The following is a 26,372-nucleotide window of genomic DNA, read 5'->3' on the forward strand; positions in this document are numbered from 1 at the left end:
AGATCTTCGATTTCTTTCATCAGCATGTTGTGGTTTTTGACACACAAGTTCCCTATACATTTTGTTAGATTTACACCTAAGTATCACATTTTTATGAGCAATTGGAAATGTAATTGTGTTGTTCACTTCAATGCCCATTGCTAGTATAAAGAAATACAATTGATTTTTTGAATGTTTATCTTGTGTCTTGTGACCTTGCTAAACTAACTTATTACTTCCTTGAGTTTTTTCTTTCCTTTCTTTCTTTCTCATGGTAGATTTCTTGGGATTTTACCCAAAGACAAACATGCCTATTTATATAAATAGGCTCAGGTCGATTTCCTCCTTTCCAATCTGTTTGCCTTTCATTTCCTTTCTTGCCTTCTTAACACTTGCGAGAACTTCCAGCAGCCTGTGCTGAGTAAGAGTGGTGAAGAAGACATCCTTGTCTTGTTTCTGCTCATAGGCACCAAACATCCAGGTGTTACCCTTAGATATAATATTGGCTGTGGGATTTTTGTAGAAACCAATTATCAAGTTCAGGTGGTCTTTTCCATTCCTATTTGTATGGGAGGTTTTTTTTTTTTTTAATCATGGCTGGATGTTAAGTTTTATCAAATGCTTTTCTTCATCCTCTGATATGATAATGTATTTTTTCTTCTTTGGCCTGTTGATGTGATGGATTACCTTGACAGATTTTCAGCTATTGAATCAGCTTTGTACCCCCAGCAAAAAGCAAAATCAAAAACAAAAACTATTTTGTTATGGTAGATAATTCTTTTTATATATTGTAAATTCTATCTGCTAATATTTTAAACATATTTTGCACCTATATTGATGAGGGATATTTTTTCTCTGTGTGTGTGTGTGTCTTACTGTCTGTGTGGTTTTGGTGTTAGAATAATACTTGTTTTATAAAATGAATTAGAAAGTATTATCTCCTATTTTTTAGAAAAGACCCTGTAAAATTGGTTTTAATTTTCCTTAAAACAGTTGGTAGAATTCTCCAGTGAAACAATCTGGAATAGGAAGCTTTTTTGAGAGATTTTAAATTACAAATTCATGTCTTAAAAGTTATAGTGCTATTCATATTGTCTGTTTCATATTGGGTGAATTGAAGTAGTTTGTGTTTTTTTGAGGAATTGATCCATTCATCAAAGTCACAGCATTTATATTTAAGAGTTGTTTGTAATATCCCTTTTGTATCTTTTTGACATCTACAGGGCCTATAATGATTTTCCTTGCTTTATTACTGATATTGGCTATTTATGTCTTTTCTCTTTTCTAGTTGTCACTAATATTACAGGTTTATAATTTTTATTGGTGTTTTCAAAGAACTAGCTCTTTGTTTGATTTTCTCATTTTTTTTCAATTCCATTGATTTCTTCTTTGTTTTTTTTTTGTGTTTTTTTTTTTTTGTTAGTGGTTTCCATTCGCTTGCTTTGGGTTTATTTTGCTCCTCGGTTCCTGAGATGGGAGCTTGGATTATTGATTTGAGACTTTTCCTATTTTCTAATATATGTATTTAGTGATACACATTTCTCGTTCAATAGTATTTTGGCTGTGCCACGCAAGTTTGATATGTTGTACCTTATTTTCATTAAGTTCAGCATATTATTTTTAATTCTCTATAGAGTTCCCCTTTTATCCATGGGTTATTTGGAAGGGCACTGCTAAGTTTCCAAGTATATGGAGATTTAGCTGTTATCTTTCTGCTATTGATTTTTAGGTTGATTCCACTGTGGTAGGCAAACCTACTCTGTATAATTTCAATTCTTTTGAGTCTGCTTACTTTTGCTTTACGACCGAGCAGATAGTTCATGTGGACACATGTCCCATGGATACTCGAAAAGAATATGAATTCTGCTTTTGCTGGTAGCAGAGTTGATAAAATGGAGTAGATCTTGTTGGTGATGGTGTTCTTCACTTCTTCCATATCTTTGCTGATTGCCTATGTCGTTGTTCTACCAATTGTTCAGAGGAGGGTGTTGAAGTTTCCAGCATCCCCTTCTGTTTAGTTGGCCTCCTGCAGCACTTGGCAAGAGATGGAAGGCACAGCCTCACTGCTGCCTGATCAGAGTAGATGACTAGGTCCCTACGCCATCTCCACTAATATGCAAGAAGAACGAATCCTCATTAATACTGGGTAAAGGTAAAGGTCTACCTCTCCACTAAGCCTCCAGTCATTCTTCCCTGGCTGTGGGATGAGCAGTGGAAGGGGCTGAAACACTTCTTTACTGCTTCCTTATCTGGGTAGGGAAGTATTACCTCTGCACAGTGCTGGAAGTCCTAACTCCTTACCAAACCTCCTCTGATATCACCACAGTGGCAGGGAGCTAGGAGAAAAATATCCCTTTAGAATCTTAGCAGAGCACTACGATCCAAAATAGACCTATGCATTTAAAAATTGTGCACACTAAATTGAAAACTGTAATGTTAATAAATATAACTAAAAGGCTTGTTTAAATTTTTGATGTAACAAAATATAACACGTTATTCTAAAAAATATATATAATCTGGACTAAGATAGCCCAAAGGTTTTCTTTTTATCTTAAATGAATACAAAAGCTTTGTATTCATCAGGGTTCTCCAGATGAATAGAACCAATAGTATAGTACAATATATATAGTCTGAGTTATTGGCTCGCGTAATTATGGGGGCTGAGAAGTCCCACAGTCTGCCATCTGCCAGCTGCAGACCCAGGAAAGTCGACAATGTAGTTTGAACGCCCGAGAGCCAGAGAGCCAGTGGTGCAGATGCCAGTCTAAGTCAGAAGACCCGAAATCCAGAAGCACCAAGGCAGGAGATTGATATTGCAGCTCAAGCAGTCGGGCAGAGAGAATTCAACCTTCCTCTGCCTGTTTGTCTACCTGTTTGTTCTATTCAGGCCCTCAAGGGGTTGAGTGTTGCCCAGCACCCACCAGAAGCTGGGGAGGGCATCAGTTTAATCAGTCTACTGATCAAATACTAATCTCTTCCCCAAACAGCTTCAAAGGCACACTCAGAAGTGACGTTTGACCAGCCATGCGGGCATCCTATGGCCCAGTGAAACTGACACATAAATTAACCATCACAACCTGGTAGTTAATTCTGAAGTAAAATGGAAATGGAAAAAAAAAATCTAACTTGATGATTGATCATGTTGGACATCTGATAAATCCTGTCTACAAAACATGTACATTTTGCCTAATTAAATCCATTGCTTTACAGCATTTTCCCATTTTTTGCCTCTCTTCACTTTCCTCTACCCGACTCACAAACTCCTCACTTGCCATCACTGCTGCCTTTCCTTTCAATAAACTCCTTTCCAGCTTCTCCAGCAACCAAGGCCAACCCTGCCTTTCTAGGCCCAAGTCTCCGAGAGGCATCAGGCTGTCGTGAAAAGAGCACTAGCCTTTCTCAGTGACACACCTTCTGAGATCCAGCTTCAACAAGCCCCAGGGCCTGGATAACCCAGGCAAGTTACTGAGTTTCCAAGGCCTCTCATCTACCACACATAGACAGCAGTGCTGACCTCTCTCTCTAGCTCACTCTTTCTCTCTCTCCCATTCTCTCTCCCTCTCTCTTTCTCTGTGTCTCTCAGTGGTTTGAGAGATAAATAAAAAGGCTTGGTCCTACCTGCCTTTCCATAGTAACAATAGTTTTCTCATGAATATCGCTAATTGATGTTTCTAATGTTCACCTGTACCTTCTTCTCTGCTGTTTTCCAGATTTTTATACATGACTTACTTGAGAAGGACTCATGGCATTACCTAGGTAATCTATCTTGAGGCTGCTAAATAGCTTGTCTCCCAATAAAAAGCTTTTCATTCTAGACTCATAATTGTATCAGCTGAAATTCATTGACAACTTATGAAGAAAATGCTTCCAAAGAAGCAAAGCCTGCCTAGAAGGGACAGCCCATGAAACTCATCAGCATCTCTACTCAGCACCTGGACTTGGCTGCCAGCAGCCGCCTCCAGCACCACGAAGAGGCAATAACTTTGCCTAGAGAAGAAACAAGGAAAAGCAGCAAAACAGTGCAGACAAGGCCAGTGGGCTACTGGGCAATTCCAAGGAAAGTGAGCCCCAGAGCCTAGTGAGATACAAGCATTTCTAGTAAAGGCACCAAGGAGAAACTCATCCTGTATTAGAATTCACCTAGAGCTTTGTGAGTCTGGCGTGTCAGGTCTGCTGACAGATAAAGATCTGCTCTTTGCTGAGCCACTGGGGAGAGCAGGTTGGTGCCACTGGAGCACCAGGGAGAAGACTGCAGGTTGAAGGCTCTCCAGTGTAACTCAGGGCAGTTGCTCGGCTCACGGCCTTGCTCGTCTTTTTTTTTTTTTTTTGGTTTATTATTTGGCGGATGAAAGGAGAGACAAACATGAAAGAAGCCAAAGATAGAGGCTGGGTTTATGCCTTCCTTTTCTCCACTCTCTTTACATAACTGATCTTCAGGCTTTATGTATTTATTTTTCCTTCTGAAGATTTGGAAGACAGGATTCATGCACTACATGGCAGCGTCCCTCATGCATGTAATAGAGAAATTTATATTCATACGACTCAATATGGATCTTTAAGGAAATTGTCATGTATTCAAAATTTCCTTTGGAATGATTCTGTTCAATAAAATAACTCAAAAGAAAACTTAGCATTTTGCTTATGCTGCGGCAGTTAGCAATCCTCATTTAAATGCTCCAGTGTGGATGCCAAATGAGGGGTGCAATATAAACTTGAGAGCAGTGACAGTATGTGGCTTTTTTGGAAGTACTTGCTGTAACACTCCAGCACTGCAATAAATACAATTAAAAGATAAATTATGTCAGCTATACATGAAAAGAAGGAGTATAAAACTTTCACCATGTCTGTGACTCAAAATTCATAAAGATACCGAGTTTCCTGGCTTCACAAAGAAAACAAAAGTTACAAAAATGCCAAACACATGCATTTTCTTCCTAACTGAAGGCTGTCAGCCTCATGCTTGGCTAATCACCAAGGAAACTGAAATCCAAAGGCAAGAGTTCCACAGAAATAGCTCTATCCACCAACACTGGATTTTAATTCCCTGAACTGAAAGCAAGAGCAATTGGCTTACTTCACCTCGCTAAAGAAGGTCCAGGTTTGGCCACAGCTGGGGAATAGTGAATTCTCTACGTCTGCAGCCTCATGTCTCTCTGTGCCTTGTACCGAGTGAGAGCACAATGCAAAACCGTGAGATGTGAGCACCTACTATGTGGCTAATAATTTTAGTGTCTCTCAAAATGTGTTTCCAGTTTCCCTGCTACGTAGCTCAGGATAATGCAAATGCTGTAAATTTCATGCCAGATCTCTTTAGTCATTACTTATTGGAGGGAAGTCTAGGAACCTGCATTTTAAACTTGCTCTCAGTTGATCTGGATACACATTAGGTATGAGAATTACAGCTTCAGCTACTAGGAGCTTAGGATGCTCTGTTAACTCAGTCCTATGGTGGTGCTAGCAGGTGAGAAAGGAGCATGGGAGTAGAGTCTGCAGAAAGTAACTGTTCATAGTGTATATTATATAACACTTACTTATTTGAAACAGGGTCTTATTTTGTGGCCCAGGCTGGAGTGCAGTGGCATGATCTCTGCTCACTGCAACTTCTACCTCCCAGGTCAAATAATTCTCCTGCTTCAGCTTCCCAAGTAGCTGGGATTATAGGCGAGCACCACCACACCCAGCTAATTTTTATATTTTTAGTAGAGAGGGGGTTTCACCATGTTAGCCAGGCTGGACTCAAACTCCCAACCCAAGTGATCCACCTACCTCTGCATCCCGAAGTGTTGGAATTATGGGGGTGAGCCACTGCTCCCGGCCCACAGTGCATTTTAAATAAAGAATCATGATCCTTCTGAGAACATCCATCAGAGCAGATATTGATGTGCTGTTAAATTGCTGATAAGTTTAAGATGAGATTACACTATAACTACACTCAAGGCTGAGCTATTTTCTCAGGAGAGTTAGTATTTTTTGAAAAGTTCTTGTAAAGGAAAAACTTTCAAACACTTTTATCTAAGAGGGTAGCAATAAAGCACAGTATTTTCCAAAAATCCCTGGTTATTGTGGTACCCTACATACGCCATATATGATGCTGGAATTTCAGAGAAAATGACATAATAATGAGAGCATGATAAAGTAGAAGGAACAAAAGCTCTAGGGTTAAGAAGAAGGAATTCTCATTCTATTACAGTTTCTGCCTCTCAATCTATAGAAACACTCATGGGCCACGTGCTATGATAATTAATTGTGGGAACATAATAATCAGCTTCTCTGATCCACAGTTTCTTACCTATTTGAGTTTTGATCTCTGGCCAGTTCACATTAATTTTAATGATGTTATTGATTAACATAATCCATCAATAAAATCATTATTTTAGGGAGCTAGGGATGTCTTATATGTGAATTTAGTAAATGGGCATGGATAGACATCATCTATTTAGATTTTCAGATTGGCTTTGATATGGCTAACATCAAAGGTTATTACAATATCATCATCGGATTGAGGAGGTTATCAAGGTTAAAAGACTAAATTCTTAATAAGCCAAGGAAAACAGCAGGGGGCTAACCTTTTAAAAATATTTTGTAAAATATGTTACATGCTGTATTAGTCTGTTTTCACACTGCTACAAAGAACTGTCTGAAACTGGGTAATTTATAAAGGAAAGAGGTTTAACTGACTCACAGTTCAGCATGGCTGGGGAGGTCTCAGGAAACTTACAATCAAGTGGAGGGCAAAGGAGAAACAAGGCACCTTCTTCGCAAGGCAGCAGGAAGGTGAAGTGCTGAGTGAAGGGGAAAGACCCCTTATAAAACCATCAGATCTTGTTAGAACTCACCATCATGAGACCAGCACGGGGAAAACCACTCCTGTGATTCAATGACCTCCACCTGGTCTCTCCCTTGGGGATTATGGTGATCACAATTCAAGATGAGATTTGGGTGGGGACACAAAGGCTAACCATATCACATACAGATTTATAAAATTTGGAATACGCTAAAAGCAATAAAATTAAAAATTACCTCTAATTCCTTTTTTCAGAGGTAGCCAACCTTCAACTTATATGTCTACAGCTATCGAATCTAACTTTGTCCTTTCAAGAGACCTGAACTCTACTGCAAATTGTGATGTCTTTCTCCTTCAAGGTACACCCATTTGCTCTCAGATAATTCTGTGCCCTTTTCTGCTCTGAGATGCGTGGAAGGAGTGGGGTTCTCAGTGCATTAGCCTGGCCTTCCAGATAGGGCTGCACCCCCAAAAGCAGAAATGACAAGGCAGGAGGGGGTGTCTAAGCTTTGGTGATTATCTTCCCTCCTACCAATGCTGAATTTCCTCCCTGACTCCATTTGTGTCTTGTAGCCCATTCTTCACAGTCCCTATTCTTCCAGGACAGTGGCCTTGTGGAAACATGTGGCTTTCACCTTCTGCCCTCACCTCCTGGGGTCCAGAGCCACCTCCTCCTCCCATGATGCTGCAGCCTTAGGGAATGTGGCTACTTCCTGCTGTGGATAATCTCTAAAGCACTTCAGTGTCCACTGTCTGTCTGCTCAACTTTTCCTGGGGAATCTATTCCCTGTAATCATTTTCTGCTCCTTGAAAATTTGGTACAGTTTATTCCTGAGATAGAATCCTGATCAACCTCAATGGTTTTCCATTTTCTTGTTTTGTCTACTCCGCCTTGTTCCTGACAGCTTAGAAGCTTCTTCCTGCTACATAGCTCAGGAAAAGACAGGGATAGATGCTGCATAGCACTGTTTAAGACTCTTAAAGAAAGATAACAGAGCTCTTGAAGGTATAAAGGAAAGCAAGGAGAATGATGTGGGATGATGAAGGCTGACGGGCAGAAGCAAGTGAGAATTATCCACTGTGGGAGAAATAAACCATGTGAGCCGCAGAAGTAGTACTGTGCAGAGAGCCCTGTGGGTCTCAGAACATTTGGCAGTGGTGCACTGCCTCACAGGCTAAAGAAAGGAGAGACGAGAAGAAACGGAGCCTTGGACAAAGGGTAAAAATATGGATGCTGCCACTCTTCAGCTCTCTGTCATTCAGAAAGTGCACACACAAATGCCCCTGAATAGCCAAACCATGGCATTATGTCCCTAGGAGGGTTTTTAGGGGCATTGCCTAGAGATTCACTACTTAGATCTCTTATAAAAACACCTTAATTTTCCTACCCTATTACTCTTACCTAGCTAAGATTATCCATAATTTACATAAAAGTTAGAGAATTATATGCAATTCTCTACATTAAAATTAGAGAGTTTCCTAAAGCACAGGCTACCTTGTTAGGTACGGTCAAATCAAATGCTAATTACAGTATATTATTTCACATATATCTTAAATATATTTCTCATATGGAAATCCACATTTCCATGTAGTTACAATGCTAAAAGTTAAATTTCCTCTAACAAAGCTGCCCTCAGTGACAGTTTAGACATTGAAGAATATCCAAGACTACAGCGTGGATAATGCACACGTGTGTCCATCAGCAGTGGTATTTATGTGTGTGTCTGTCCATCCAGCTAGCTCTCTACTGTGTTTAATTCATACACCAAAGTTTACATCTATCAGTCTATTGATCTTGTACTCAATTTGAGTGCACAATAGTGATTGCTTTATTGCTTTAATAGCATCCAAATATGGCCATAAGTGCTTTCCACAGTTTCTTCTTTTCTCCTCTAAATCAAGAGAAGGGAGGCTTCATGGGAATCTTCTTAAACCTCTGCGTTGTGGCTAGGGAGATGCTGTGCACTGGCATTTGGCCCTGGGAAGAAGCACAAAGGATGGGGATGTGTGGGACGACACGGGAGGGGGAAAGAGCAGCTTCTGCTGCAGTGGCCTGAGCTGCTCTAGGCCAGCACATGGAATCAAAGACCACAAGGCAGACGGAGGTTTGGATTGCAAAGGACACGGTGGTGGGGCTTCATCTGGCACACGAGCCAGAGCTGTGCTAAATCCAACAGCGGAGGTTGGGAATAATGGAGTCTAGTAGAGAGGGTCTGTGTGGAATCAAACCCCAAACCAGGGTTGAGGGGGAGGAGCCAGCCAAAAATGAGCACCACTCACATTTGGGATGGGCGGTCCCGCTAAGAGGCCGAAAAAAGCACCTGAGTGAGTGTTAGCTTTGCACATTCGAAGCACAGTGTGCAGGACACCACACTGAAACCATGCAAGTCAGAGGAGGCAGAGGTAGGCATAGAAAGGAAGAAAAAGGGACTTTCTAGGCCACTGTACAGTGTCCAGGCAGTATCTGAGGCAGGAGGTGACTTAAGTTTCCGTAAAGTCTGCTGTCTTGATGATGATAGTTCTTAATTACTGAATTGGGTCTGTGAGAGCCAATGAGAGCAAATAAATGACATTGTATGACCAGAGAGAGACCAGAAATATTACTGGACCTGCCCAATTTTTTATCTAACTACGAGGAAAAAATTAATCTTGCTGAATATATTTTAAAAAGCAATAAAGCCCATTATATTAAGGAATCCCAAATACATCCTCTAAATTGTGTCCGTTTTACTACCAGGTAGATGAAGAACAAAAATGTGAAAATGATTTGGAAATTCTGGTTTTGAAAAGAGAAAGCAAACTTTATTCTTCGACTATGAGAAATAAGCTTGGGTATAGATGTTTAAAAGGGATTATTTATGCACAATTGCCAAATGGAGCATCCATCAGTGCCAATAGTTTAGGCCTATCATTAACAAATCAAATCATAGTAATCACATTTAATTTTGAAGAGTTGTCAAAGAGAAAAAAAAAACTAAATAAATTAGAGGCAGTTAATATCCCTTTAAGTAAAAATATTCATTCGCCAGCCCTTTGGGAGGCCAAGGTGGGTGGATTACTTGAAGTCAGGAGTTTGAGACCAACCTGGCCAACATGGTGAAATCCCATCTTTACTGAAAATACAAAAATTAGCCAGGCATGGTGGCAGGCAACTGTAGTCCCAGCTACTAGGGAGGCTGAGGCTGGAGAATCGCTTGAACCCGGGAGGCAGAGGTTGCAGTGAGCTGAGATTGAGCCATTGCACTCCAGCCTGGGCAACAGAGATTCCATCTCAAAAATCAAATCAAAACAAAACAAAATTCATTCATTCCTTTATTGTTTGATGATAATTAGTATTCATTCCATCAATCAGTGTTGAGGGACTACTGAAGTAGTCCAGAGAGCAAGGAGGGTGATGTGAACCAGTGTACTGGGATGAGAAGTGAAGTATTTCGATTGAGAGTGAAATAAGAAAGAGAGTGGCTTATCCTTGGTTAAGTAATTGTGTGTCTGGTTTTGCCATGAATTGAAAGGTGGGACTAATACAGAGAATTAGTTTTATTTTTTACTTGTTTAAAGTGAGTTGAGAGAGAAACAGTGAAAGAGGGAGATGGGTAGAGAGTTTCGTTGACTTTGCTACTGTGGAATTTAATGTGCTGTACTAATGGAGATATTAAAAAGTCAATATGCAGCCCACAGCAGAAAGAGAGTGCAGATCTGGGAATCATCTCGTACATGCTACTGAATCTTGGGCATCAATAAGCTCCCTGCTCTGAGAAACATCATCAATATTCACAAAAGGAAAGTAAATTTATACATCCATCAAATGTATAATCCCTTTCTCTATCATGTTATTTACATGATGAAATATATAATCCTTAGGAAAGAAGTGCTTGGAATTAAATATTTAATTAAACCACTTTTGTGGTGTTGGAAGTGGTGATAATTTAAAATGCAAAGTTTTGAGATAAACCCTTGAATTCATTATATTACATCAGAATATATGTGAAGATTGGATTTTAGCAAAATAAGTCAGTGATCATTTTCAGCAAATATAAATGTATCCAATTATTTTCCCTGCCTGGTTTCAGCTTTCTATCTGAGGTTTGCTAAAAAGAGTCTCAGTTTCTTCTGTAGTGGTAAAGCGATCTCTATATATTGTCAATATTTATAAACAACAGCCTCTATTATTTTACTTTTCCATTAAGTGATTCTTTCCACTAGTGTTTTTTGTTTGTTTGTTTTTATATTCCTTCTGATTCACTTTAAGTTGATGAATACTAATCAACAAAGAAGGTTATTAGGATCATATAGTAATGTTATTAAGAGTCCTATCTAGAGATCTAGAAATCTGGATATACATATTCCCTTGAAAATGACACAGCTGAAATTTATAAATGTACCTCACTGATTCCTTTGTGAAAAAATATACCAGTCAACTAGCCGTAAACTATCAATATTGTAGAAAATCGTTTTATAACTTTCTGTGAGCTCATGAAGACAATGGAATATATTAAATCTTTGAAGACACAGAAGATTCCCCAAATGAGATATTACATTTTATCTTAATAAAACCTAGGTAAGAAAAGGTGGATGCCTCCTGCACAATTTCTGCCCAAGGTGAAATCCATGTAAGCAGTGGAACACCAGGAGGCTGGTAGAGCTACTTTTTATTTTTCAAAATGTCTGCTCAAGAGGGGAACAAATACAGATGTAAATTAAGCTCTTTCTGTGCAGGTCAAAATATCTTTGTCAAATGGCTTTTAAGAGTATCAGTTTGGCTTAGACCAGACAGATTTGATTGTTATGTCTGGGGATTCTGCCTGGAGAAAAGGAGAGAAAATAAATGAAAACTACCCTATTGATTAGCTCATGTTCTTTGTTTTTTAATTTAAAAGTTCACTCTCAGAGAGTCCTCTTGGGTACAATGTATCTCCCACAAATCTCCAGAGGAGGTGAAGGACAAGTTATAAAAGGTGTTCCTAACACAGGTGGAACTGAGAAGCTGAACCGGCAGAGAGTCCTACAGTACATTATGTAAAAATGCTTAGGGTGGGAGGCCAAGGAGAGTGGATCAACTGAGATCAGGAGTTCAAGACCAGCCTGGCCAACATGGTGAAACCCTGTCTCTACTAAGCATACAAAAAATTAGCTGCGTGTGGTGACGCGTGCCTGTAATCCCAGCTACTCATGAGGCTGAGGCAGGAGAATCATTTGAATACATGAAGGGGAGGTTGCAGTGAGCCAAGATCTCGCCACTGCACTCCAGCCTGGGTAACAGAGCAAGACTCCATCTCAAAAAAACATAAAAATAAAACATAAATATTCTAATATGATTTCTAAAATATTACTTTATATAAAATGAACATTTTTATAAGATAAAACAATTAACTCTTTTTTAAAACAAATCAAACAAATCAAGGACATTTTACCACTTACTTCATTTGAGTAACTCAAGGGGGTCACCAATATTCTCATCTGAATATATGGCAAAAGTTGGTTTGATGACCCCTGAAATATTTTCTTGTATTCAGTATCTGTAACTGATGAATTCAAAATTTTACTAAGGACTGTGTTATTCCTGCTCTGAAGACCTTCAGCCATTGTTGAGGAAACAGTTGACTCACAGACTTGAAAAAATTAGTAAAAACAATGGCACCTGCATTTATTGCTTGCCCTGTACTTAACTTCAGGACAAGTTTATGAGGTTCGTAATTATATTTTATTTAAGGATAAATTTCATGGTGTGGCAACTGAAGGTCCTTACCCTCCTCAAAGACACACAGCAATGGAGCGGGAAATCAAACCCTGCACCAGCTGGGCCCCAAGCAGGGTTCCTGCCCTTTCCACCTTCCTTCCGCTGTGCCACCTGAATTCTATGAGGACAGACCAGAAACACCTTAGGAATTTCACCCCATGATGTGGTGAAGAGAGAAACACACAGGGATCTTGGGGACAATAAGACACAGTGCTGTCACTACCAGCCTGTACCGGCTTGATAGTGTACCCTAAAATTCACGTCCAACCAGATCAGCAGAATATGACCTTATTTGACAATAGGGTCTTTGTAGATAAAAATACCCGAATTAAGATGTGGTCATGCTGGATTAGATCTTTGTGAGAAGAGGAGAGAACACACAGAGGGATAGGGCCATGTGATGGAGGCACAGATTGGGGTGATAGGTTTGCAAGCCAGGAATGGGGGCCTGCAAGGCAGGGATGCCAATGGCTGGCTACCACCAGAAGCTGGTAGAGAGGCTTAGAACAGCCTCTCCCTCGGAGCCTCCAGAAGTAACCAACCCTGCCAGTGCTTAACTTTGAACTTCTATCCTTCGGCACTGTGAAAAAATAAAGCTCTGTTGTTTTAAGCTATCCAGGTTACCGTACGTGGTTTTGGTAGGCTTAGGACATTAATATGCAGCTGTGCAATCTTTGGTGAATTACTGGACTTCACCAGGGCTTATTTACCTGAAAAATGGAAATAGTAATATTTACATCCAAGAATGTGGTGACAATGTCACGAAGTACTTCATAAGCTGGAAATTGTCACGCAAGCTTCATTATTGCTTGGAATATTATTGCAAGGAATTGCAAAGGATCATTATTGCAAGGAATCATTATGGATGAGTGTGGAATGAGATCAGGAAAATCGGAATCAGACCAAGACCTTGATTTGAGGGAAGATAAGATTTGGAAAGAGAAAGAAAAGGGGTGTTCCAGGTAAGGGAAACCACATGAGCAAAACCTGAGAGAGAGAAGTATAGGAATCACTTAAAAACAAATCAAACATGGCAAAGAAACTCTACAGTGTTGTCTGATAGAACTACTCACTTCTCTTGTCATCTGTCGAGATGAACCAATAAATACTTTATTAGTTTCCTAGGGCTGCTGCAAAAAATAACAAGTCAGATGGCACAAAACAAGAGAAAAGTGTTCTCTCTCAGCACTGGGGGCCAGCACTCTGTAATCTGGCCAACCCACAACCCCAGAGGCTCAGTGGGAGGACCCTTTCTGCCTCTTCCAGCTTCTGGGAGTTCCAGGTGTTCCTTGGCTCCTGGATGTTTCAATATCTGACCCCATGGTCACACGGCCTCCTCCTTTTCTCTCTCAAATCTCTCTCTGCCTAACTCTTAGAGTTTGCTTCGGATGTAGAGTCCACCCAGATAATCCAGAATCATTTCCTCATCTCAAGACCTGTAACTTAGCAATATAAATGAAGACCCTTTTTCCAAATAAGGTCATATTCACAGCCTCCAGGGATGAGGGCCTGGAAATATTTTTGGAGAGCTCCCATTCAACCCATTATAATGCATAAGTGTTTGCAGTGAGAAGGAGCTAAGACGGGGATGCATCATCTTAGGTGTAAGAACGATGTCACCAATCTGATGCCTGTAAACCATTCAGACCAATCACAATGGGATGCTTAGCTGAGATCTAAAGAGATTCACTTCATGCTAAAATAAGTTTTCATACTAAACAACTTTCAGACAAAGATTCTATGAGCAGACAACAAACGAGGGTCATAAAGGTAGATGTCATATATTGTATAACCAATTTTTACCTGTATTTTCCTTAATGCAATTTTCATTACTTAAGATTGTTTTAGTATCTCTTAATCTATTCGCTCATCGCACATAAAAATTTAGGAACTTAAAAATACTATTTCTTACTAGAGTTAGTTTAGAATCACCTTAATGGAAATTTAACTCTCCTAAGAGCCAATGTCTTTTGCCAAACTATAATTCTTTCTTCCTTCAAGACTCTTAATTTTAATAGCCAATAAAATTAGACACATTTCTGAATTTAATGCTTATCCATCATGTTAATCACCAGCAGAATTTTAAGAACAGCCCCTATAAGTGATAATCCCATATATAATTTAATGTTTGCTAAAACAAATAACTAACCAAAAAACCCTACAAGCTTTCCTTAATTCAGATTCATGATCATTAATGAGACCCTGTTAATATTTCATGTACAGCCTTTTCCCATTTACTTTAAAATATTTCCGTAATGGATATCGGAAAATATACCATGCTCCTATGAGTAATGAAAAATTCAAATGTGTTTACAGAAGATTTTCAGCTATAATTTAAATAATGGTGTTTAAACATTTCTAAAAGCACCTCTGAGCCTCTGTTCCAAACAAGACTGTGAAGTGTGGGCAGGCTTCCTGGTCAGAGCTTTCAGGGTAGGTGAGTCCCTCCAGGTGAGGCTGGATGCCAATATCATACAGCAGTAATAATGATCCTTCCTATGAGATACAATGAATTTCCACTAAAAAGACCAGGTAATCCCATTATGGAGGAACTAGTGGTGATGAGGAAGATGTGTTCTTCCCCATCCTCTGGCCAAAAAAGTGACAACAAAGCCAAGGACCCCAGAGCCACTGAGCTCTCCCTTGGGGCCAACTTGACTATCGGAGAACTATTCAGCAATGTTCATCCTACTGTCCCAACTAGACCTTGCATGTTCATTTTAAATCAGTTAACTTTTTCTACATCTCTTGATTTATAACATGCAGAATGTGTTGCTGCTTTTTTTGAAACTGCAATCGCTCAAAATTTAAGTGTCTCTACATTTGATTATTCAAATGGCATATGGCTTGACATATTGCCACAAATTACATATAATCTACACTTTAACATGTGAATGAGTCCTCAGGGAGTCTTTTGGCTAAGAATCATTAAGAAATCTCAGCACAATAAAAGATTTTTATAAAACCACAAAACTGGCTCCCATGATAAAAGTCTTGCTTAAAAAAAGTAAAGGTGATTTTAAGGAACATTCATGTTTCCACAGGGATTTAGGCTGTGTACCAACTAATCAATTGGTTTCCCCTGTGTTGCTTTATTTCTATCAGAACTCGGTGAAATAATTATTAATTTAAACTTAGTTGTTTTCTTCAAAATGTTCTAAAAATGATTAAAACTAAAAGTTGAAATTTTAAGTGAATATACAGCAACTTTTTAAACCGAACATAAAATAATTTTAAAACTATTATTCCAAAGGACATTTCCCCTTACATTAATGCAATTAGCATTTATTGAACATCTAGTGTGTCTCCAATACAGAATACACACAGACTCAGAGGGCATGTCAAGTATGGATCTGCTTGCCATCGCTTCCTTAAAACCTCTTTAGAAAAGTAATTTCCTGAAATCATAGTTTTTTATTGTAAACTGTAAAATACTGCCTAGAAATTCAACAACTATTTACTATGAAGAAAATACTGGCTAAAAAATTGAAATACAAGACAAAGATTCCTGTTTTTCTAAAGAATTTTTAATAGTAAAATCTCTCAAATTTAAAGATCATAAGTTATATATAAAATGTATATATTTTATGTAAAATTTATGTATATATATATTTATATTTAAATATATAAAATTTAAATGTAAATATATACAAATACATTTTATATATAAAGTATAAATATATATTATAATATAAATATAGATAAATATATACAAATAGAAATATATGTATATGTATATATGTATATATACATATATAAAAATATATATTTATAAGTTTATATATGTGCATATATACACATATGTACATATATTTATAAATTTACATATGTGTATATGTAAGTATTTAATAAATATATAAACACATATATTTAATACAGTAAATATATAAATATTTAATAAATAAAATATATGTATATAAATATATTTCTATTTATATCTATAAATATATACATATAGCTATATTTTAATCACATAAATATACTCTATACATAAATATATAGAGAGATATACATTTTATATACATATAAAATCTTCCATGGATTTCCTTGACATGCCACTCACCACCCACCCTTCTTCTGAGACCATGCCACTACAATGCCTCTCAAAGCTCCTCTTCCGCCCGGCTGCACATCACCCAGGTGCATTTCCTACTGACCATTTCTTCCTTCCCTGGGTTTTTAGCATACTCCTTTACCACTAACTTCTGTTTTCCCTCTCTTCCATTCTTTTCCTGAGTGCCATAATCAAGATACACATTTCCAAGCCTGTAACCACACGTCCAAAAACAAGCACCAAGTGTTTTTACGTCATTTTAGAAGTTGCATGAAGAAAACTCTCAAATTCAGAACATCGAAAACTGCATAGCATTCCCCCCAAACCGCTGCTCTCGGTTGCCGTCATGCCAGCCTCTGTCAGGGAGCCAGCTGAGAGCCCTCACTGTCCTTCCAGGCTGTGCCTCCTCAGCTTTGGACGTACAGTCAGTCACCGTCCCTGCTTCCTCTTCCTCCAAATGCCTCCTCTTCTCCGTTATTGCTCAAATGCAGACCTTGGCGGGGCATTTCCAAAGACCCCTCTACTGTTTTACCGGTATCGCCTGTATCAGGCCCTCTGCTTTTTTTTTTTTTTTTTCCTTTCATTGCTTCATCTTCCTACCTCATCTAACAACATTTAATGAGTGAACGGTGTCAGGAGGACAAAGCCGTTGGATGTACATGTGTATTTACTTATGACTTGGCCCAACCCAACCTTCTTAGACATGCCACCTACCACTCTTCCTACACGAAACTGAACTTCTGACACAACTTCCCAAACAGTAAGTAGGTGCTGTGTTGGAACGGCATCGCCTTCCTGCTGTACCGCTGAGGCTGAAAAGGAGAAGCCTGTTCTCCACATGGCCTTGCACCTGGCATCCAGTTGCTCTTTAGTTTCAACGAGTCTGGTGTGATGGCACAAGACTCAGAAGTAGATGTAGTGAGGGCCACGCTGCTGCTGCTTCTGCTGTGTTCCCTGATAAGCCTCGGTGAAGACGGTTTTCCCTCGCAGTGGTCATCTCCAGGTCCAGTCCTTCACTCCTTCAGTGTGCAGTGGTAGAGAATGCATATGCTACTTAGGCAGGTGGGAGCAGGGACAGAATCAGTAACTGCAGCAGCAGCTTCTCGATTTGCCTAGAGGCTTTCTGACCTAAGATAAGCCTGTAACTGTCTTAGTAACTCTGTTCTGCGGTGTGCTTTAAAGGTCATTTCTGAAAGTTCAACTTAGAGTCTTCCAGTGATTATTTTCCCAAACTAAATTATTTTCTACTTGACTAGGTAGGGTGGATTCTGTCCTATACAACTGAATCCTGAATCAAAATTCTATGGCTTTATAAGAATATCCTCTTTCTCTTTTGCAATTAGTCGTCTCTCAATTACCCTTGAAGGTCTGGGTTTGGAAAGCAATGATACACATTTTTTAAGCCATTAATTGCTTCCTTCTCTACTGTAATACATACATTTGTTGATATTATTATATCAACATAATACATTATTCACATTAATATTTGTTAATTTGCCTTTCCCTATTTGAAGCTGAGATATTTGGGGGCAAGGAATAGGTTTTCTTCCTCTTTGATTCTCAAATTCTCCTTCTTTGGCATCAGGCAGCATCTCTGGGAACACTGGTTGAAATGAACTGAAATACGCTGTAAGAGGGTGGTGAGAGATTTGCCTCCAGCATGCAATCTGTACTAAGTGGAGCCAAGCGGGTAAGAGTACGAGACGGAGGACTGCACACGCAAAAGTAGAAGACGCTAACCACAGCTGGGATCTAGACTGAGGATAAGCAAACATGGACTTCATACTGGAAGTTAGATAAAATTTGATCTTGTTAAGAAGGCAAGTAGGATATTTCAAGCTTAATGTAAAGGAGTTTAAGGGAGGCCAAAATGCAGAAAAGGGGAGTGGATTAGAAAAAATAGCCTGAACAGAGGTCCTGCACAGGGGAGTTAGGACAGGTAAGTCATGGAAAACAATTATGATCAGCTTGGAGAAAACTTACATTAGCCTAGATTAAGGAAAATGATAATTTTTATAAGGCAAGAGGAAGTCCTTGAAAGTTTTAAAGGAAGAAGCCTGTTTTACAAAGCTGTTTAGAGAACTGGGAGATATCTGAGAGAGTGGCTTTTCTTCCTTCCTTAATTTGACATGCTTTAAGAAATAATTTTTTTCTTTTTCTTTCTTTTTTTTTTGTATGTTTTTATTATACCTTAAGTTCTAGAGTAAATGTGCAGATTGTGCAGCTTTGCTACAGAGGTATACTCATGCCATGGTGGTTTGCTGCCTCCATCCCCCTGTCACCTGCATTAAGCATTTCTCCTAATGTTATCCCTCCCCAATCTCTGCAGCCCCTGCACACCCTCCCCCAGCTTCCCAGCCCAGAACAGATCCCAGCATGTGATGTTCCCCCCTTGTGTCCATGTGTTCTCATTGTTCAACACCCACTTATGAGTGAGAACATGAGGTGCTTGGTTTTCTGTTCTTGTGTCAGTTTGCTGAAAATGATGGTTTCCAGATTCATCCATGTCCCTGCAAAGGACATGAACTCATTCTTTTTCATGGCTGCATAGTATTCCATGGTGTATATGTGCCACATTTTCTTTATCCTGTCTATCATAAAGAAATCATTCTTTAATATTAAAAACTACATTCAAGGCAAGTAAACTCAGATGTCCAATGTTCATCTGTATTATGAAAAACATTCCAAAGTTTATAGCAGAGATTTCTGTATTAAATCCAGGGATCTTTCACTCATATGAAGTTATAATTCTAAAATCATTATAAGAAGGCTTGCACATCGTGCACTATTCTTCTAAAGATGTTAATTCCTTATCAGGGCAGAAAAATTGCTTAGAAAAGTATACGTTGTGGGTTATTCATCCAGCTTCCATTTATCCAAATAATATGCCTTAAAATGTCAACAACTCTAGAGCTTGGATCTAGACCAGGACCTCTGACCATTAGTGCATATGAAAAATGATACCATTCTGGTGACTTACCCTTCCTGCATAGTGCATAATGGTGAATGCTGCACCGTGGTCTCTGAGGGCGAGATTCCCGTTCCCATCCTTCATGGGGGAGTAGACGGCATTTGTGTTTGAGGATTCTAGGAGACTCTGTAGCTTTTTTGGAAAATTTGATTCCATTGACCAAATCATTTGACTTTCTTCATCCAATAAGCTGAGAAATCCAGATGGCTTCTGAGAGTTAAGAAGAGATGGGGAGTTGTTTTGTCTATTACTTAGTTTGATATTTCTGTTATTATTCATGCATGCTTATTTAGATTTTTATTATATTCATACAGGCACTCAGAAAATGAATCATTTTACCTTCGTATATTTCTATTTCTGACCTACCACCTAGCAGAGCTCTGATGTAAAGTAGACCCCCAATAATGTTGATCTAATTAATGAATGAACAAATAAATGAAAAATGTATTGTAATGTCATTAAAATACTGTAGTTATTTTAAAAGTACATTTTCATCTTAATAAGAAAAATAAAATTTCAGACTACAGGAAATTTTTCATTTTTCTTGACCTATAATCCATATAAAATATTCCATACCTATTCATGAGAAGAGAAACTTATCAAAAAATAAAGCTAATAATGATGGTAAGTCATAAAAATTATGGCAAGGCTGGACGCAGTGGCTCAGGCCTGTAATCTTAGCACTTTAGGAAGCCAAGGCGGCCAGACTGCTTGAGCTCAGGAGTTTGAGACCAGCCTGGGCAACATGGTAAGACCTCATCTCTATTAAAAAAAAAGAAAAAGGCAAAAACAAAACAGAAATTAGTTGAGTATGGTGGTGTGTGCCTGTAGTCCCAGCTTCTCAGGAGGCTGAGATGGGAGGATCACTAGAGCCCAGGAGGTGGAGGTTGCAGTAAGCCAAGATCATGCCACTGCACTCCATCCTGGACAAGAGTGCAACCCTGCCTAAAAACAAACAAACAACAACAACAACAACAACAACAAAAATGATGGCAAAATCCTACTCGGCAGGAAGAAGTGACTAAGATATTCCAATTTTTGGATCTAAAGAAAATTTGAAGCTATGACTTATAAAACTTAAATTAGGAGTTTGACAGTTTATGACTACTGAACAATAAAACTAAAATCTCATATATATCAAACAACAACGTGAAATAAATCTCATCGGAGAGCAAAGGCTGCTTAAATAACTTCCCAACCTCTTATATTCCATGCCCCACATGTGGAATGCCTTCTGGCCACATGACTTAGACCACAGGTCCCCAGTCTTTTTGACACCAGGGATTGGTTTTGTGGAAGACAATTTTTCCATGGACCAGGGGTTGGGGGATGATTCAAGTGCCTTACATTTATTGTGCGCTTTATTTCTATTCTTGTTACATTGTAATAGAGGATGAAACAATTATACAATCACCGTCATGTAGAATCAGGATTTAGATTTCATAAGGAGTGCGCAACCTAGAGCCCTCTCACAGGTTCCTGCTCCTTTGAGAATCTAACGCCGCTGCTGATTTGACAGGAGGTGCTCTGGTGGTGCTGCAAGTGACAGGCAGTGGCTGTAAATACAGATGAAGCCTGCTCACCAGCAGGTGCTCCTCACCTCCGGCTGGCCTGGTTCCCAACAGACCACCAAGCAGGACTGATCTGTGCCCCAGGGGTTGGGGACCCCTGGTTTAGACAACTATTAAATACCTTCTTCCCTAGTGCTCTTTATCTTTTCTTTCTATAGTGTCCCCTAGGAATATTTGTTTTTTCTTAACATTACAAGTCTACCTTTTAAAATAAGGTAATTTATGAAATTTCGTCACATTAATAGATCTTAATTGTTCTCACTGCACTTTTAAATGTGTAGATACCATAAGAATAATCTTCTCGGGAAGTGAAGAGAAATATTTTGACCTCTATGGTGATTTCAGTTTGTATTTTGACCCGAGGTTACCAAACCGTACCACTACAGACATCCCAAAATGTTAATTATTTGGCTAATGAAGGCCATTCCTTTGTGTCTTAAATATTTTAGTTGTTTTAGGCCTTTCAGCATCTCCTGCTCCTGCTAAAAGAAATCCAAAGACTGCAATTGTCTGAGAGCTGTAATGGTGAGATCACTCCCTTGCCAGCCCAAGGGACTGAAAGTGAATAACGCCAGCCATGGTGGGGCTCACACAGCAGACAGACGCGCACACCGCTGGTGGGGCTCACACAGCAGACAGAACTCCTGGAAGATATCCAGCAACAATGACAGCCATTTCTAGAATGAGAAACCAAATAACCTCCCTGGGAAGGAAAGAGAGGAAGGCCTCATAGGGTGGAGAATGGCGGGAGAAAGGAAGTAGGAATGCCTGCCAAAGCAAGCTGACCCACTCCGCCAAGTCACCTGAGGTCAGCAATGCCTGGTGAGACTTTCGTTGGCAACACGAAAGTGTTTTTGGATAAAGGAATTTGGAGAAGAAAGCATCTTACTGGGAATGCTGGCTCAACAGGAAGTTCTACAGAGTACAGTGTGAGAAGTTGAGAGTGGCCGGGGACACCATGTGGAGTCCCCTGAAGAGGCTGGAGGTCAAGAAATTTATATATAAAGAAATAAATAAATATTTATATAGTAATATATATTTTAATATATTTAATATAATATAATATATTAAAATATATTTTATATGTGTGTGTGTGTGTATATATATATATATATATATATATATATATATAGAGAGAGAGAGAGAGAGAGAGAGAGAGAGAGAGACAGAATAGAGAGAACCCCTAGAAGAAAACAGTCTATGTGAGAAGTTTGCCAAGGATTGGTTCCATCTGTAATGTCTTCAAAATCAAACAATTCTTTATTTCAATTAATAGCAAGCTATTTGCTGAAGAGTAAGCAAAATGTTGATTTGACAATATTATACATCATTCCTTCCTCTATCAATCTGAGCATCAGGTCAAGATACTTCTGTAAACGCTGTTACAGATTCGCATACAACGTATACAAGACACACAGCAGAAAGGCAAATGAGCCACTGCAAGGCTGTCTGCAGGTCTGTTCCTGTTTCAAGGGCAGTGACAGACCTCTTCTTTGGGGTGAAAATACTCATTTGTTTGGTAAAGCTGTCAATGGGTATTGCGGTAACTCAGACAAAGCCCTAAATCAGTATAAAGAAGACAGAAATTCAGACAGCTAATTTATTCCGCCCCAGAAATCAAGCTGATGTTCTCCAGAGATAAGGTGGCTGATTGCCAGCAACACTTTTTTAAGCATTATTATTTGTATTGTCTTCAAATTAAAAACAAAATCTTGTGTGTGATGTTTTCTGGATGTCTGAAATAAAGCCATAAAAGAACAAGGCAATTAACATTCTAGACTTTGAAAACTGGCACAAGTGTCTAAAGACAAAAATACAACACAGGGAAATAAGTCATAAGAAAAGGATTAATGACCTTCAGTTCCTTTAGCAGTAAAGGGTTAGAAGAGATTGAATGGTTCTACTCCATGTGAAAGGTTATCACATGCAGCTTCACTTTCATCAAATACTACAGAGTACAACAAAATGTACTAGATCCTGGGAGGATTTGGTAAAAATCTGGATCAATCCCTCCCTCAGAGGCAAAGACGAACAGGTAATCCTTGAAATATATATATGGCCCATGAAGTATTCACTCTGATGATCCCTGGTTTGCAGCAGAAGAGAGCATAGCAAGCTGGAGAGAAGGGGCTAGATGCCTGAGGCTTCCCGAATATAATTAAGTATACAGTCCTGCCAGTCTGAAGACCTTTTTAAACCTCAAATAGATTAATTATGGGCTATGTATGTCATAATGAGAGATTTCTGGAGGAAGAGGGCTGTAATTTTAAAAAAGAAAAATGCTGACAAGTTAGTAGCAAGAACAAGAATATGTCAATTAGAAAAATGCATGAAATAATTTAGAAACCTATCTTTATAGAAGGAGAAAATAAAAGAAAGAGAGAATAAAGAATATTCTCCAAATAGCTGAATGGTGTCTGTTTTCAACAATATCCATGTGTCTTAGAGATATTGTGAGTAAATCCATATAATGTATTCTTATATTAGTAAGTCACAATTGCTGTTTATGTGATAGATTTTGGCTTATATGATAGAGATACTGAGTCAAAATTTTTTCATTGTAAAGCCGAAAAAATAAAGAGAACTATAAACACCTGCAGATGCCATGAGACTCTTAATCTACGCCATATTACATACGTGTTTATATGTTTTTCCTGCCAGTTTTTCCAAGTTTAAATCTTAAAAAACATTGAAGATAAATTGACAAAAAAGATTCTGTTGAACTTGTTTCATGGAATGATTAATCCTATGTATTATTTTATAAAAAGTCAGTTTTTTACAATAGATACGTATAATTGCCAAAAGGAGAGTTTTAGTTTTAGTGGAATAAACAATGATGAGTATTTCTACATAAAAATGATGGGATATTTCTTGTCCTTTTAATGAACTGGTGATCCTTCAAGTTCCCTTTCAGGAAAGGATGACTTGTGTGCCTCAACAAAATTAGAAAATTATTGCAGATCTCACATATAAAGATATCTCAAAAATAAGGCCTCCTGAAAGAAAACTCTTTGTCTCCAGTATATTTAAGTCCATGTATCCTGTTAAGTATCTAATTATATTGTATGAATACCTGGAAAAAAAAATCCAAAACTCCCTTCTGGTTACCAGGAGAATATGCTGTTTCCATGGTAACTCCTTCTTGTGCACATTCCACTTGCTCATGGAGAAAAAGCACTTCTTTGATATAATGGTGCATCTTCTCATTGGTCATGTTGACACAAAGCTATTGCGGGGAAAAAAAAAAGAAAACATTTCACAAGACAGCACAACAGTGCATATTCACTTGTTCAATGCCACAGTTTCAGATTGGTAAAATATTGACTCAGGGAAGTTCCAACCAATTAGTCTATCAAACTAAAGCACAACAATGTTGCCTGGGAAGTCAGATTTTAAGTCTAGTAATGGACTTGCACATATTTCACAAATCAACTATACCTGAAACAATATGATCTAACTACTCAAAGTATGTTAAAACCGACACAAAGTATGATTACAATATTAACTTACAAATGTTAGATCTCAAATATATTTGAGCATTTAAAGTATTTCCAAAAGGAAAATATATTTGACCTCTCATCAAGAAATGAAGATAAAACTGGGTTTACTATGAGATCCTAGAGAAAAGAGAAGCATTTCTTGAGGGCCTCATTTCTGATTGTATATTACTGATGGGCAAGAATGAATGTGGGGCTTCTTTCAGAAATAGTGATCACTAGTCAAATCATTTTATTGTAGAAACTATTTTCTCTATCAGAAAAGTTTCCACATTCCTTCAGCTGTCAATTTTTCTCTTTCAACAAGACATTCCCATCAGAAAACAAACATGTTATTTCTTAATCTTAAAAAAAACCTTTATTTATCTTAAAGTATATAAAAAACTAAACCATAACTCAAATCTAACCAACATAAAATCTGACTTCCCCTCTAGGCTACTCTTCTACTTCCCTGCTTTCTTTCATATCAAAACACACACAAACAAATACACACACATACACATGCACACACATACACACACACACATACACACACAGGTACATACATACAGCATATACACACATACACACAGGTACATACATATAACACATACACACAAACACACACACATACAAATACACATACATGCACATGCATAAACACACACACATACATACATGCAAACATACATATATACATGTACACACAGGTACATACATACAACATATACGCATACACATACACACATACACACATATGCATACACATATACACACATATACATGCACAACTCATACATGCAAATATACACACACATATACACACATACATTCATACACACATACACATATTACACACAGGTACATACATACAACACTTATAAACATACACACATACAGATGCATACACACATACACACATATATACACATACATACACACACAACATACACTTATACACACACATATACACACACATACACACAACACACACAAACATACACATACATGTACACATAGGGCTGATTTCTACTTATTATCTCACATCCTTCTCCTCTCATTCCCTCTTGAAATCACTCTAGTAAAACTTTTGACACCCCGGCATCATCAAAATTGCTTTTGTGGAGGTCGTCAGCAATGTGCACGTTTCTAAATCCTGTATTCAGCTCTCACATTCATTTCTCTTGACCCAGCCCCACCCCAGCGTTGTTTGACTGGGTCGGTTTCTCTCCTTCCGTGGGGCACATTCTCACCTGTGCCTTCCAGCTCACTCACTGGCTGCTTCCTCCCTCTCTCCTTTCCTGACTCTTCACTGACGCCTGGCCTGCTGGTGCTGGAGTGTCCAGAGGTCTGTCCCTGGGCCTTGTCTCTTCTCTGTCTATACCCACTTCCTTTGTGCACTCACTAAGTACAGGCCCTCATGTTCCCTCATCTGTACCCTAAACCACTACGTTATACAGATAAAATTTAAAGCCAGTTAGAATTATTTAGTGCTCAGTAACTAAAAATAATTAAAGATGAATATTTATATAGATGAAGACAATTGATGAAACATTTGAAAGAAAATTAGATCTCATCTGCAAGGGGAATAATATCAAGGATTATATTTAATGAGAAACATCCTGTATTCATATAAACAAATGCCAAAGCTTTGGTTAAAAAAGTAACAATATTGGCCTGGCACGGTGGCTCACGCCTGTAATCCCAGCACTTTGGAAGGCCGAGGTGGGTGGATCACCTGAGGTAAGGGGTTCAAGACCAGCCCAACCAATACGATGAAATCCCTTCCCTACTAAAACT

At 38.5% G+C, this 26,372-nt stretch overlaps 1 protein-coding gene across 4 annotated transcripts in view; it reads right to left on the bottom strand.

Annotated features, from left to right (window-relative positions):
* MYO16 (myosin XVI) overlaps positions 1 to 26,372 on the bottom strand; it is a 695,568-nt gene that overhangs the window by 171,612 nt on the left and 497,584 nt on the right. For all 4 annotated transcript variants that reach the window (XM_074387449.1, XM_074387448.1, XM_074387447.1 and 1 more), the window contains 2 exons: positions 24,170 to 24,322; positions 19,535 to 19,735 (listed from right to left, as the gene is read on the bottom strand). In XM_074387449.1, the coding sequence (XP_074243550.1) occupies positions 19,535 to 19,735; positions 24,170 to 24,322 (354 nt within the window). The remainder of the gene's footprint in view (positions 1 to 19,534; positions 19,736 to 24,169; positions 24,323 to 26,372) is intronic.

This window comes from Saimiri boliviensis, chromosome 16 (genome assembly GCF_048565385.1).
Source record: "Saimiri boliviensis isolate mSaiBol1 chromosome 16, mSaiBol1.pri, whole genome shotgun sequence".
Taxonomy (NCBI): Eukaryota; Metazoa; Chordata; class Mammalia; order Primates; family Cebidae; genus Saimiri; species Saimiri boliviensis.